At 34.8% G+C, this 15521-nt stretch overlaps 2 protein-coding genes across 2 annotated transcripts; one reads left to right on the top strand and one right to left on the bottom strand.

The window, feature by feature from the left end:
- Positions 1-1853: 1853 nt before the first annotated feature.
- LOC107048732 (uncharacterized protein CG5902) lies at positions 1854-10812 on the top strand. The gene is made up of 4 exons (XM_015272078.1): positions 1854-2189; positions 5368-5478; positions 5583-5788; positions 8222-10812. Exons 1-4 carry the CDS (start codon positions 1981-1983, stop codon positions 8386-8388), a joined length of 693 nt encoding a protein of 230 aa, XP_015127564.1. The 5' UTR covers positions 1854-1980; the 3' UTR covers positions 8389-10812.
- Positions 10813-12468: 1656 nt separating this feature from the next.
- On the bottom strand, positions 12469-15521 carry LOC107048731. Its single transcript, XM_015272077.1, has 4 exons — positions 15182-15521; positions 13683-13854; positions 13184-13312; positions 12469-13028 (listed from the first exon to the last, which is right to left on the bottom strand). The coding sequence occupies exons 1-4, from the start codon at positions 15301-15303 to the stop codon at positions 12759-12761; spliced, it is 693 nt and encodes a 230-aa protein (XP_015127563.1). The 5' UTR covers positions 15304-15521; the 3' UTR covers positions 12469-12758.

The raw sequence follows: 15521 nt of genomic DNA, 5'->3' as shown, positions 1-15521 counted from the left end.
GATAATATCGTGAAGAAGAGTCAGAATAACAACTAGGGGTTCGATCCTAAATTTTTTCCTATTTCGCAGAATAGTTTCTGGATTTGCAACTTTTATTTTCGTTATAGAACTTTCTTCACGAACTAAAATAAAATATCTGGATTGGAACGATGAAACACTTGCGTTTAAATTTCATCGATTAACATAATTATCGAAATGAATCCTCTATCATAGAGTTGGTTCACAATTGATGATTGTAAGAATTGATGATTGGGGAATAAACATGAGAGAATAGATCATTTTTTCGTTGATGAGTCAAGTTATCAAGAACTGTCTGTTTACATCGATTTTCAGATATCCCATCTGCTATTCGGGATGCATTACTAGGAGATTCTTAATTGAAACGAGAATACTGTTAGAATTTTACTTGAACAGAGGTATTGAAAGGAACCTAGTGAGCCCAAGAGATAATATCGTGAAGAAGAGTCAGAATGACAACTTGGGGTTCGAGCCTAAATTTTTTCCTTTTTGGGGCATTCCACGCTTTTTCAATGAAAGCATTTGTCGACTTACGAATCCGAAAATTTTAAAACATTTATATCTCAATAACTACGCATTTTATGTAAAAAGTCCAAAAAGGCTTAATTATTGGGAAAGGATGGTTAGTTATAGCAAATTTTGCTCAGGAATGATTAATATTTTTGCAATTTTTAAAATAAGCAATTAAAAAAACTGTTGTAGTTTCATGAGTTCCATTCGGAAAAATCTGAAAAAAATATATGTTGTGGCAAATGTTGAGAAAGCTGTGTCAAATTTTTATTTAACGACATTCACTGATCGATGAGATATTGATTTTTTTATGAACTCCTGAGTTCAAGCGCTCCCAATCCATTGAAACTTTTGCTTCCTGGTAAATTATGAGCATTTTTTCGTTGGAAGGGATTGAATAATTATGAAAACTTTTTTGTTTGTTTAAAAACAATTGAAAAATTTTATTATTAAAAAAAAATTGGGAAATTAATACGAAATGACCTTATGAATAGTTTTGAAACCCGCTGAGGGGGGCACTAAACGGCAGAGACGTCATATGACTTCATTAAAAATTACATCTCACGAGTTAGTGAATGTTATTAACTAAAAATTTGACACAGCTTTTTCAACAATATTTCCTACAACATTTTTTTTTCAGAGTTTCCCGAGTGGAACTCACGAAACTGCAACGGTTTTTCTAATTGTTTATTCAAAAAATAACAATAATATTTGTTTTGTTCGATCGAAACTTTTTGTAAAACGAGGATCTACTCTTTCCCGACGAAAAAGCTGTTCATTTTTTAAAATAAAATGCATAACAATTGAGATATAAATGTTCAAATACATGCGTTTAGTTGTCACTCACTCCAATTTTACAATTGCTATAACTTTGACAAAAAAAAAGTCTTCGCGGGAAAAATTATTGTTGGCCCTCTGCAAGATATCAAATTTTCATTAAAAAAAAAATTTCCTCGGTTGAAATTGTGTGGAATGCCCTATTCTTTTTCCTACCTAAATTGTTTCTTTACTTTTCCCGTATTCCTGAGGAAAAATGGTACGGAAAACATGTCAAATAGCGGATCGTCATTGAAACATTTTCCCAATCTAATCGTGGAGTGAAAACTCCTCATTCCAGTCAGACTAAAAGCGTTCACATACCACGTGTTGATCTCCCGCTCCTCCTCCACCTCTTCCACCCCCTCAGCCAGGCTAGTAACTGGGGCAGAACGGGTGAGCAGCTGACGAGCCTTTTAACTCTTCCACCGCCATCTGCCTGAAATTCCGGGAGTCGCTCCATCGTCTTTGTGTTTTCATGCTCCCAATTCCCAAAATCCCCCCTCGAAGGCTCAGTCCCCGCCGTGGCCCGTGCGATCTGTCCCATGTCTGTTCTCTCTCGGCCACAAAATAATCATCAACAGTATCAGTTCATCATCATCAATAGTTAAAACGTTTATTGAACAGTTGTAAAAAATGGCATCTAGTGATTGTGGCACGAAGAAACAAAAATTGAGCAATTCCTCGAGCATTGTTTGCAATGGAACAGCTCTTACCAATGGCCACGGGACTAAAACATTATCAATTGTTCATCCTGAGATGGGTTTCTATTGCTTCGATGTTTTGTATCATCAGCTGCATCAGCTTGATCCACCAAAATCACCTGCCTTTAGCAACGAAGCATTGTGAGTTGATTTTACTATTTTTCAGGGGTAAAGAGCACTTCAATTTATCTTCGATATCTCGCAAACTGACGATGCGATTTTGACGAGTCTGCGCTCATTTTAAAGATTACGAAAAAATCTTCAAAACGAAAAAAAGTTGGCGATTTTCACTCAGCCAATCTGGAGTTATTGGAGATTTTAAGAAAGACGTTTTGTGACGTCTCTGGGATTTTTAAATTTTTTCTTTTGTTTTTGGGGCATTGCTCCGAGGGCTTTTGTTCTTTGGTTTTTGCTGCTAATTATTTTTCATTGTCTTTGATTGGCTGTTACGTTCTCACCCTCTCAAGGCCATCTTTATCTCTGTCTTGTGTTTGGACGGAGACGACATCTACTGCATCTGTTCATGAATTTTCCTTTGTTTGGATTTTATTTATTTATTTGTTTGTTTTGGTGCCTGGGAGGCTCTAGTTGGTTGGGGAGTCGAGCCGGGACCTCTGGGGGGTCCGTCTGAGGTGGGGGGATGGGCGGGAGGGTTTCTGGGGAGTAATTAGGGGGAGGGAGGGGCTTTTGGTAATTGGGTGATAACTGTTTTTAAATTGCTGCGTAATTAAAAATTAATGAGAGATGGGATGGGATGATTAGCGACTAGGTTTTAGAGGATTTTGGAAGTGGATGGAATGTCCAGGATTTTTTGGAGGATTCTGCAGTGGGAATAAGAAATTGGGTACTTAATTTCAGGATAAATATGTCTGAAAAAATTTCATAGAGAAACCTAGCGAATTCGCTAGACAATTCTATTGGATTTCTATTCAAGTTTCTACTAGTTTTTGGCCGAATAAAGAATATTATTATTACATAATAATCCGACAAAATTTTTCATCGCTGATTTGAATTCTTTGCTATTTTATTTATGTATTCTATGAAAATATGAGGATAGGAATCGAATGGGTATTGGTTCATTATTCGAAAAAATATATGAATTATAACATTTTTCCAAGACATTGAAAAATTAAAAATTCTGCTTTCGAGTTGATCGCGTTTCACTTCCTTCTCTCACTTTCTTCCATCAGAATTAGATCATACAAAGAAAATACATCAATTTTTCTTCATTATTCAAAAAAAAGTTTTGAAATTTTCAAGATTGAAAAATCGATTTTCATCTTGACTTAAATTTCAATCAATGTCGATGGATAGGGCTCAACAATATTTATGTTTGTAAAAAATACTTAATTCCATCGATTCATTAGCGAACAATTAAAGAAGTTTGTCACATAAAAACATACAGACGGTTTAAAAATGGCCTATTCGGACTTTTCCGATCATAATAGTGAAAGACTCGTGAGATGTAATAATTATGAGTTTATTCATAAAATAAGAAAAATGTGACGAAGAAGGAAAGAATTAAAGACATCAAACTAAAAAGAACAAAATAATAATAAAATGAGTAATGTGAACTTCAGAGAAGAGGTTTTAAAAAGAGAAAGAAGAATGTACGCATGATAGAATGCAATTGATATGCAATTTGTAACATTACTCCCACCTCTGAATGAAAAATTGTCATGCCGACAATCAAAAAAACCTATTGAGAGCACCAGAAATATAAATATTGAAAAACCCAGACGGAAAATACAAAAGAGAATAGGTATTGACTCGAAATAATGTTTTATAAAATTAGGATCTTGTAGTAATAAATCAGGATCCTGTTATTGTGGTCATCAGTCTCAGAAAATAATCTAAAAAGGAAAATTGAAATAAGGGAGAATCAAGTCTAAAAGAAAAAGAAAAAGAAGTTGATTATTCTCTGAACAAAATTGATATGATAGTTGCAAAATCTAAACAATAATTTAAAAATTGTCTCTTCAGAAATGATGGCCATAGATCAACAGAAATGAATCAGAGAATAATCATCAATTCAAAGAATAATAAAAGAGAAAACTTTAATCTTCAAAAGGAGCAATCCGATTGATATGAAATACCTTGGGTCTAGAATGGGGAGATTTTTTAATGCAGTAAACGACGTCATTCAACCTATTTTTAATGGTGTAAGGCCCTTCCCAATCACATTGAAGCTGAGGGGATTTCCCCTTAATTCTGTGAGGATTATAAAACAAAAGTTTTTGATTGGGTTGAAAGAAAATCATGAGAATTTATATAAAATTTCGATTTTGTTCGGTCGCTCTTAATTTGAAGTTTATCTCTAACATCATGATAAATAGCCTCAAGTTGATCTTTAAAAGGTGACATATTCAGGGAGAGATTCTGAGTGACTATTAGGAGGACAACATCTAGTAAGATCTACAGGAATTTTCAATTCACAACCCATCATCAACATTGCTGGGGTATATTCAGTGTAACCCAAATAAGTGGCCCATTGCGCAGGTCTAAATCAAGTATAGTTTTTTTGCTGAAAATTAGAAATTCGCTTCCGAATGGTAAATTGAGGAAGTAGGTATACCAGCCACGAAACCTTAATATGATCCCTAAATGTCACAAATGTCTGATACTAGCTAAGAGACGCCGACTAAATTAAAATTAAACTGGTTTAAACCTCCACTGGACATCGATTAAAGCTTAACGAAACCTTGGTTAAACCCTGATTAACCTCCGACTAAATCCTGACTAAACCCTGATTAAACTCTGACTAAACCCTGACTAACCTCCAACTAAACCTTGGCTAAACTCCGACTAAATCTCGACTAAAGCATGATTAAACCTCGATTAAATGCTTCTTAAGGCTATTATTTCAAAGCAAATGATGCGATCGCCACTATCTTCTAACTCGATCGAGATAATCTCCAAACGAATGTTTTAAGCCGTAGTTGAAAAGATTCCGACCATTATTTTTTGCATGATCGTCGAAAAACTAAATTTGGAAAAAAGCTCACATGCATACATACATACTGACATGATCTAAAACAGCATATTCAAACTCCTGAGACCAAAATTAGTCATCGTCACACCAAAAAATGGAAATTTCAGATTTGACGAATACAATGCTTCCATTCGGAGGCAAAAATCCAAAACTTAAATTCGAACGATTACAATGCTTCCATTCGGAACCATTACCACAGTATAAAATGAAAAGTTCACCATTTGGCTCAGAAAATTATTCTAGCACTGACATCCTAATCCTCAAAAAATTTCAGGAACGAAACAGTTACGACAGTCAATAACTCATCATTTCCGTAATTGTTTGTAGTCCCCTATTTGTGACGTGGATGATCGGCAAAGACATGAGGTTGAGGGGTTGCATTGGAACGTTCAATGCAATGCAGTTGCACGCAGGGCTCAGGGAATATGCCGCTACAAGGTAAAAATGTAAAAAACGAGAGAGAATACTGTCTATCCATTCCCTTCATCGATTTCGCTCTTGTGTGCACACTGACGAGGATCATGATTTCCTTGATTTCACAGCGCGTTCAAGGACTCCCGGTTCAACCCGATAACCCGAGATGAGCTTCCCCGATTACATGTCAGTGTCTCAATTCTTCGACACTTCGAGGATGGCGTGGATTACTTAGACTGGGAATTGGGGACTCATGGTATTCTCATTGAATTCCATAATGAGAAGGGGAATAAGAGGACGGCCACGTACCTGCCTGATGTCGCGGAGGAGCAAGGTAACTATCATCTGAGAAAATATTCTGAAAAAATTGGTTTTCTAGAAGAATGATTAGAATTCAGCTGCTTTTTCCACCTTCTCCTTCAAAATATCAATGATAACTTCTTGTTGCCCCTCATACTGAGTGGCCGTCATCTGCTCTTCCAAAAGATCAATCATTAATTCTTCCTTAACCTCCCCAGAGTCTGAAAGAGCGAGTAGAGCTCTGCTTACGACCAAATGTCAATGTCCACAGACTGGTGCACCTTATTCTTATGCTTGAGCACTTTCGAGACTTGATCAAACTTCTGATTACACAAAATACAGAAGGTATCATGGTCTTCTGCATTATGATGCTGGAAACTGTGGGTATCAGGGCACCTCTTGAGACGCTTGAGACAAAGGACTTCAGAAAGTTGGGAATGTTTTTCATACCTCGAGTACTCGAATATGGATGTCATGATGTCTTCTTGAGAGGTGTTAATGAATCTCTTGGCATTCGTTGTCACGTCGTTATCTTCACTGACATGTTCAGTTTCATTTCTACTTACAAGGTGGTCCATCATGATGTGATGAAGAATCTCGTCCCTCCCGAACACCTTTGAACATAATTTGCAAGCCTCGAGATCATGGAACTTCTCCAACAACTCTTCGGACGTCGCCGAGAGATACTGACAGACGTTGCAGCGATGCAATTTCGATGTGTCCTTCACCAAATTCCTGTCAGCATCCTTGCCATTGTTATTATTCTCAGTGATGTCAGTCATCTTGGAATTGTTGGAGCAGATGTCCTCCATATGACGAGTCATCATGGATTTCGCGAGGAAGTTTTTCTGGCAAATGGGACAGGAATGGGGTCCTGATCCCTCGAGGTGATGAGCCTGATTGTGGAGCAGGACTTTTTTAGAACTCTCAAATGTTTTGATGCAAGTTTTGCAGTTGAAGGATGGGACGGTGATGCATTGGTGGTCGTTCACCATGGATATTGTCATTAGGATCTTGCAGCAGTTGTCGCAGATGTGGATACCTGAGTCGTCGTTGTGGACGAGGTACTTGTGGGTGTGAAGAATGTGGTGGCTTTGGAAGTACCTGAGACATTCAAGACATTTAAGGGCGGGGTTCTTGTTATCCGCGAGTTCTTGCACGAGAATGCGATGTTTTGCTAAATCTATTGCAGAGTCGAAGAACTTTTTGCATCTTGGACATCTAGGGGACGTTTCTTTTTCTGTCTCATGGACTGGGATTTTTCTTGAGGGCAGAGGGACGAGGTCTGGTGGCAGTCTGAGAGATTTTCTTTTGAGATCGGGTTTTGTGTCTAGGATGGATTGTGTGGAATTTTTGTTTGATATTAGCATAGATCTGACTTTGAGATCTGAGTTTTTCGAGGTACAGCAAGGTCTTTTCGTCGAAGGTTATCGAATCCTGAATGATCTTTGGAGATTTTTGGGGAGATTTCTGGGAGGTTTGAGAGGTGATGGAGGGGAATTTTGATTCTTCGGAGGCTGTTGAGTTCGTTGCTGTTAAATCGGGAGTCAGGAGGGATTCCAGGATTGATTGGGGGGGAGGGAGCTGTGTCATTTGGATCTTCAGGGAATTCTGAGGAGTCTGTGGAAAATGTTGTGACGGTTTTGGGGGATTCGTCTGAGTCATCCGGCTCGAGGTACTCGTACTCTTTGTAGTCCTCGAGGGAGTCAGCAGGTGTTGCTGATTTCGTCCTCTCCTGATGATTTTTTATCTGCACCAGGCAGTCTTCCATAGCTGCGTCGCAGTTTTTGGACGTTAGGATGATGGTTGGTAATTCGGGATCTCCTTGGACCAATTTCCTAGGGGGGAGTTGACACGTTTCCAGTTGATTGGGGTTGCGTAGTCTCTTGAGTGATGATTGAGACAAATCTACGATGGGTCTATCAGCATCTAATTCTTGAGCTGAAGAGAATTTTGTTAATTATGATGGATTGTGATTAGGGGGTGACGTGAATGTCCCATTAACTGAACCTCAAAGGCAGAGTTGGTGGAAAATTATTATATGACAAAATTAGATCAATTTTTTTCATGGAGACAATATTCTGAAGGGATTGTACACTGTATTTAGGCGTGAAACAATTTTTTTTTTAAATCTTCCGATAAACTCAAGAATAAGGAGATTTCAACAGTGACGATTGTGTCTGACTAGTTGGCCACTGAAAATCGAGTTGTCCAACTGGCTGAACCAGTCATGTCTCAGTTTTTGGGCCCCTATCCTGTGTACTTAAATGAATAATAATGTTCATTGAACACCTACACCTGCACAAATTAGACCGCAGAGACCAATTAGGATCAATTACTCGTTTAAGTGGAAACGTGCATTTCTCTACATAATTTATTTCCTTCATGCGCCATATTTTCCAATCAATCAGCAATTGATTCTTATTTCTACACGATACCCCATTCATAATTTCTCTTTGTTCTCCAGGATGGGACCAGATACAGACAATAGACTCCCTCCTCCACAAAGGTGGCTTCAAGGGCCTAGTGACTCCTGAAATTCGTCGTAGTTTGAAATTAAAACGTTACCAGTGTGAAAAAATAACAGTCAGCTATCAGGAGTACATGAACCACTGGCAGAGCCGCAGGTGCTAGCAAATCTTCAACAAATACATTGGCAGCGGTGTACATTACAATAATCCATTACATCCAATGAAAACGAGTCAGGATTGCTCCTTTCATTGTTATCGTGGCTCAAATCATTCGGTCATTTCGCCAGGGTCTCAAGATTTCATCCTCCAGGGGACATTACCAGCGTCATGCAGGACTGGGTCCATGAGATCTGAGGGAAAATCGTCATTCGGGGAATTACGAATTGCAATAATCCCTTTCACTCTGGAGTTGAGGAGTTTTCGGGGAAATTTAGACGATACAAATGACACTGGCGGCGATTATTACTTTAGACCTTTCGCTGGTTGAAATGGTGCCTATTCCTTACTCAGAATTCAGTCAGATTTTTTTGGAAATTTGTTGTGCGGAATTTCAGGGATTGAATTTTTTAGATGAATTGGATTATTTTTGGGATTGGGAAAAAGTCAATTCGATTTTGTTTAGTGGGAAATTGTCTTGGGGCAGGAGCTTTTGGGGAAGAGAACTTCTTCTTGGAGGAGAAAATTTTCAAAGAAAAATGACTTCGAGTTAGTCGCTATCGAGATAATTCTAGGGGTAGAAAGAAAAGAAATTGATTTAGGTATGATTTTTTACAATGCCAATGTATTCTAGCCTCAGAGTATTTTTGAGATTTATTTCGAGAATTTGGAGAATAATTAAATTTATGAGAATTCAGTTTTTTCGAGAGAAGAAACAATTATCAGTTGGCGGGATAGAATGAATTGAATTTGAGATTTGTGGTTGTTAATTTTGGTTTTATCTCGTGAACGAGTGGGTTTAAGAAAAAATGTTATAGGAAGTTTTTTGTAGAGGGCAAAAGGTCTAACTAAAAATATTTATCGATATTTTTGCGTCAAATTATTCCCTGTTGAGATAATTTCACTTTTAACAATATTTAAAGAAATAAACGTATTAAATTTTTCCATTTAATTTTCAAATTGAATAGGTATTTTGTTGATTCCCTCATGTTCATTCATAAAGTTTTTATTGGGATTAATTTCCAAAATTGGAGAATAATGAAATTGGTGAGAATTTTTTTTTTCAAATAGAAGGAACAAAAGTGACGAAATTTTTTTTTTTGTAGAGGACAAAAATTCCAACAAAATCGTTCATTTCTTCTCAAATTCACTCTCAATGAAATAGTTTCATAAAAAAGTAAATAATGAATGAACGATACTCCTCAATCCCAAGAAAATTTCTGCTCTCAAAAACTCGCAAATAAAATCTTAAAAATTGTTTATAAACTCTTAAAAAAACAATAGGACAATTTAAACAATTGTCTGCTTCCCAGAATCCAACGATTCTATCTTAAAAAAACTAAACAAAACTCTCAACTCAAAAATTTCAATCAGAAGACGAATTTAACTTCATGAATTCATCGTGTGTCACTGTCAAAGCTAGAACTTTCTTTGTCTCTAGTATAAATTAAAAATGTTTCTATGAAAATCTGTTGCTTATTCACGTGGTAAATACCACAGAATTAAACCCCTAAAATCCGTTTTCGATTCTTCCCAGGTGTTTTCGTTATTTCAATAATAAATCATCAATCAAGAAAAATTATAAAAAATGTACTAGAATTTCTCTTGAGCCAATACCATCGAATAAAAATAATTAAACTAGATAAAAACCCATTTTGTATTTCGGGAATAAAAATCAGGGCTGAAGTTTGGCCCCAACAAATGTAAATAAACAAATAATAATTTTGGAATATGTAATGAATTTATTCGATGCCATTGACACGAGAATTCAAAATGTTTGATCATAAATTCGACAATTTTCGTCTCGTTGGGATGAACAAATTAAAAAAATACTTTTCATAAAATAAAAAAATTTATTCAGTAATATTTTACGTAGGAGTGTTAAGATACTAACAGGCAGACGATCTCATTGTGATTATTTTATCATTGTAATTGCCAATGAATCACAATACGAAATGCAGCTGTTGCATCGAATTACATTGAGGCTCATTCCAGTACATGATTAATTAATTAATTAATTAATTAATTAATTAAAAATTCATGCGGTATTGGTCAACTGATATAGAAGAGCAATCCAAAAAAATCTATGAAATATTAGCGATAATTCGATTAAAAAATTTCTCTTCATTTCCGGAATTTTGTGCAAATTATCTCGAGAACAAAATTATAGTTGAAAATTAATTTTAAAAAATTGCACACGATTAAACCCCTGAAAATCCGCTTTCGATTCTTCCCAGAGGTATTCATTAATGCAATAATTAATCATAAATCAAGAGAAATTATAAAAAAATTTATTAGAATTTCTCCTGAGCCAATACCATCGAATAAAAATAATTAAACTAGATAAAAACCCATTTTGTATTTCGAGAATAAAAATTAGGGCTCAAATTCGGCCCCAACAAATGTAAATAAACTAATAACAATTTTGGAATATGCAATGAATTTATTTGATGCCATTGACACGGGAATTCAAAATGTTTGATCATAAATTCGACAATTTTCGTCTCTTTAGGATGATCAAATTAAAGAAATACTTTTCATTAAATAAAAAAATGTATTCAATAATGTTTAACATAGGAGTGTTAAGATACTAACAGGGAGACGATCTCATTGGGATTATTTTATCATTGTAATTGTCAATGAATCACAATACGAAATGCAGCTGTTGCATCGAATTACATTGAGGCTCATTCCAGTAAATGATTAATTAATTAATTAATTAAAAATTCATGCGATATTGGTCAACTAATATAGAAGAACAATCGAAAAAAATCAATGAAATATTAACGATAATTCGATAAAAAAAATTCTATTCATTTTTCGAATTTTTTGTAAACCATCTCGAGAAAAAATTATTTTTTTCTAATTAAAAATCAATTAACAACAGACAAAAAAAATGTACTTTAACACTGATGAATTCAGCCTCCTGTAAACACGAGAAAAATTATCAATAAAACAAAAATGACGAGTGAAATGAAATTTTTATTCTTTTGGACACAAATGTTGATAATTTTTCCTTGTAAATTCGTGTGCTAATGCTTCGTGTTATAATTATTATGATTTCTCTCGCTTTTAATTAGAGAGATGATCCAGCTGTGGTACCCAACAAGCTGGTTTGACTCACTGCCAATATATCCATTGTTGTACCTATAGACAGCGATAAATTATTGCTGAATAACTTTATGGAGAATAATAAATGAAACGGTTGTATTTGCTGATTGATGTTATTAATTCGGCTGTTCGTTACTTACTCCGATTGAATTTATTATTAGGTAATGCTTGAGATCTCCATTGATACCACGAGTGTTGAATCCTCAGTAATGAATCCAATCAACTCCCAATTTTAATCATGTAGTGGATATTTAGGTGGGATATTGTTTAATTAATTAATTAACAGAAAAAAATACCTGGATTTAATAAAGGCATTACCATTCTAATGGAAAAATGTTGATTATTGATGTGATGTATGTGTCGCAGTCACACGAGTGTAAATTTTTCATTTTAAATTGAATTTTTCATTGATATCTCTTGGAAATTAATTTCGACGATCCGGTAAAAGGAAAAATTATGCTTCTGACGAATAAGGATTTAATTCATGAATGAGGAGAAAAATTCTTATTCAGTGGATATTGATTGATAATTGAGACTCAGACTTTGAGGATGAAATTTTAAATAATTGTTACATACCTTCGGTTGCGATTTAATCTCTAGCTAAATAATGGAAATGAATATTTCACAGGAAAAATTTGTAATCCTTCACGAGAATAACATAAATATATCAAATATATGAATAATAGCACCGTGTATCACAGTGAGTATAAATAAAGTAAAATTTTCATACTGAAAATTGAGGAATTATTATTTTTTAAAAACTGAAAAACAATTTATTAACGATTTTTCCATTAACGAAATGAAATGCGGATTGGGATGTGGAGTCTTGTGGCTCAATTGGGTTTCTCTGGTGCTACGGATTGATTTTGCTTTTTTGGGACTCTCGATTGCTCGAAGAGGTGATGTCTGCAGTCACGAATGCTTGGAGTAAAGGATTAAAACTGTAAATTACTTAGTGATTAATTTTAAAATATTCTAGTGTCTGATGCTTGGGTTATAATTTCTTCGGTTAATAATCGAGACTCAAACATTGCTATTTCATCTCTAGCTAAATAATGGAAATAAATGTTTCACAGGAAAAATTTGTAATTTTTCCCGAGAATAACATAAATATATCAAATATATCAATAATAGCACCGTGTATCACAGTGAGTATAAATAAAGGAAAATTTTCATACTGAAAATTGAGGAATTATTATTTTAAAACAACTAGAAAACGATTTATTAACGAAATGAAATGCGGATTAGGATGTACAGTCTCGTGGGTCAATTGGGTTCCTCTGGTACTGAGGATTGTTTCTGTTTTTTCTTGGCTCTCGATTCAAGAACCTCTGCCTCTGCAGACAACATTTTCAGCTGGATGTTGAGGAGAGACTCCTTCTCCTTATAGGTAATGAATGCAGCTGCCAATGCTTGGAATAAGATTACGACTAGGAATTTTTCTTTCGCAGACTTGACGAATTTCCACCAAAGTTTTATGGTTCCTTTGTAGTCACCCCAGTGGGGCAATCTATATGTTCCATGTCTAGTTGAGTGCTGAAATTAAAGGAGTATAAACATAACTTTGATGAATTTTTTTTAAATGCACAGACATTTCCTCTCCTTCATGTGTCATTAAAATATGAAGACACTCAACAACAGACGATTGAATTGTTAAAAAAACTAAAAAATTAATTGTCCATAAAATTTACCAGGAAATTGGCGAGTGGTGAGAGTACCAAAGGATAAGTGAATCCAAATGCAACTTCAAGAAATATGGCTTTCTGCTGCAGACACAGAAGACATTGTGTTTTGTTGAGGAATATATCATGGGTGACAAACTGTAACAGAAAAAGGAAATAATAAATTGAACGATCTCCTGAAATTCTCCCGTCAATAATTCGTTCAAGCGGTATAAACCTTAGGTATAAGAAATTTATCGGTTCAAATTTTCCAAGTTTTTTTGTCAGATTTAAAAAAAATGTAAAGAGAAGAAAAATAGAGTGGAAAAAACTTGGAAAATTCGTGTTCAGGTATTTCTATAGAGACTGTCTCAATAGAAAAAGAAAGATAAAATAGAAAGATAAAAATCCACTGATTTTTTCTATAAAAAATAAAGATTTTTATCGCCCAAGAAATAATAGAATTTTCAATAGAACTTGAATAGAAATCCAATAGAATTCTCTAGTGAATTCGCTTTCGATATAGTACCATAGCATGAGAAGCACTGATGATGATTGCAGGTGTCAGTCCCATGGTCAAGCTGGTCGACAGCTTTCCATATGTATGTAATTTCAATTGTCGTCTGAAGTGTCCATTGATGGCCAGACCGCCAATCGTTCCAGCGGCTCCAAGCAACGGTATTCCAAGCCGAAAAGGCCATCTAGGAAAAAAAAACAAGTAAGAACACGAATGAAAAAAACTCAATAGAAAAACTAATTCGAAAACTAATTCGAAGAATTAAATCTAAAACGAATTCGCTAGAAAAGTCTATTGGAATTCTCGTAAAATTCTATTTGTTTTAGCGCTGATTCTATGAGATATTTGATCGGAAAAAGTCAGTAGATTTCGATTTTTCTATATGAATATTCTCTTGGAATTTTTTCTATAAGAATACTTGGGTATGAATTTTCTAAGTTTTTGTCACTCGGATCCTGTAATGTGAAATAAAACAATGTATTGACTTTTCTTTATAAAAAATACAATAGAATCTAATAGACCAAAATTTTTCATTCCGGCGCACTTTCTACATGTTTGGCACAAAAAATCCTTTTTTTAATTTTCAAAAAACCATTTTCTGGGCACAAGTAAGACTTGTTTGCGAACTTTGGCGTTTTTCTCTCAGTGTATGATGAATATTCTCTTGGGATTTTTTCGATAAGAATACTTGGGCATGAATTTTCTGTTTTTTTTCACTCAAATCCTGTCATGCGAAATAAAACCAAAATATAGTGGAAGAAACTTAGAAAATCCGTGCCTAATAATTTTAATAGAAAAAATCTCAAGAGAAAAATTCAAACAGAAAAATCTAAATCTGTTGACTTTTCCTATCAAATATCTAATAGAATATGCGCAAAAAAAATCGAATTTTAACGAGAATTCCTTAGAATTTTAATAGAATCCCCATAGAATTTCTAGAGAATGTGAATAGAATTTTCTAGTTAATTCACTGTAAAGAAATTTATAAAGAAAAAAAGAAATCTACAAAGAAAATTCATGCGCAAGTACTTTTATGGAAAAAATTCCAAAGAGAAAATTCATTTACAAAAATCGAAATCTATTGACTTTTTCCTATTAAATATCTCATAGAATCAGCATGAAAAACAAATAGAATTTTAAGGAGAATTCCCCAGAATTTTGATAGAATCTCGATACAATTTTCTAGCGAATTCGCTAAGTTTTTCTATTAAATTATTTCATACTGTACCGATGAAACATTGGAATTTAGCGAGTCAAAAATTTTTTATAGCCGAAAAAACGGTTAAAGAACAACGAATAGATAGATAACGGGATTAACAATCTAGTTAATTAACTGATTAGATGTGCAAATAGGAATCTAAACGAAATATTTAGTTGATTTGATGGTGAAATGAACGATGAATGGATAATCAAGAACGATATGAAAATAAACGATAATTTGTAGTTTAATAGGATGCAATAGTTTCAATTTTTTTTTAATTTTTCGTTTTGTGAAACAATGGGGGACTTACGCTTCTGTTAGTTTGGGCCATGATCTGATTATCGTCCACTGGTGTATGAGAGCATCATTCTCGTTAACCAGAATAGCCCCTTTTGGAACTTCACTTACGGACTGTGTTGATCGCAATGACATTGTTTACGGTTATATTCAACAATTTGTCGAGAGCGTTCGACACTTAGGATCATTGCATAACCTGGGAGGCCATGTGCGCAGTCATGTTGAGAATTTCGTGCGGATAATTACAGAGGAAATAGTATGACCCCAACGGAGGGATGGCGCCACGAAGCTCAATCAGCTGATCCGCTTAAAGTACTTGACGATCTGAAGAACCTGGTTAAATCAATTGTCTC

Source organism: Diachasma alloeum, unplaced genomic scaffold (assembly GCF_001412515.2).
Source record: "Diachasma alloeum isolate Michigan unplaced genomic scaffold, Dall2.0 Dall_scaffold_00196, whole genome shotgun sequence".
Taxonomy (NCBI): domain Eukaryota; kingdom Metazoa; phylum Arthropoda; class Insecta; order Hymenoptera; family Braconidae; genus Diachasma; species Diachasma alloeum.
This window is presented reverse-complemented; position numbering and strand designations above follow the sequence as displayed.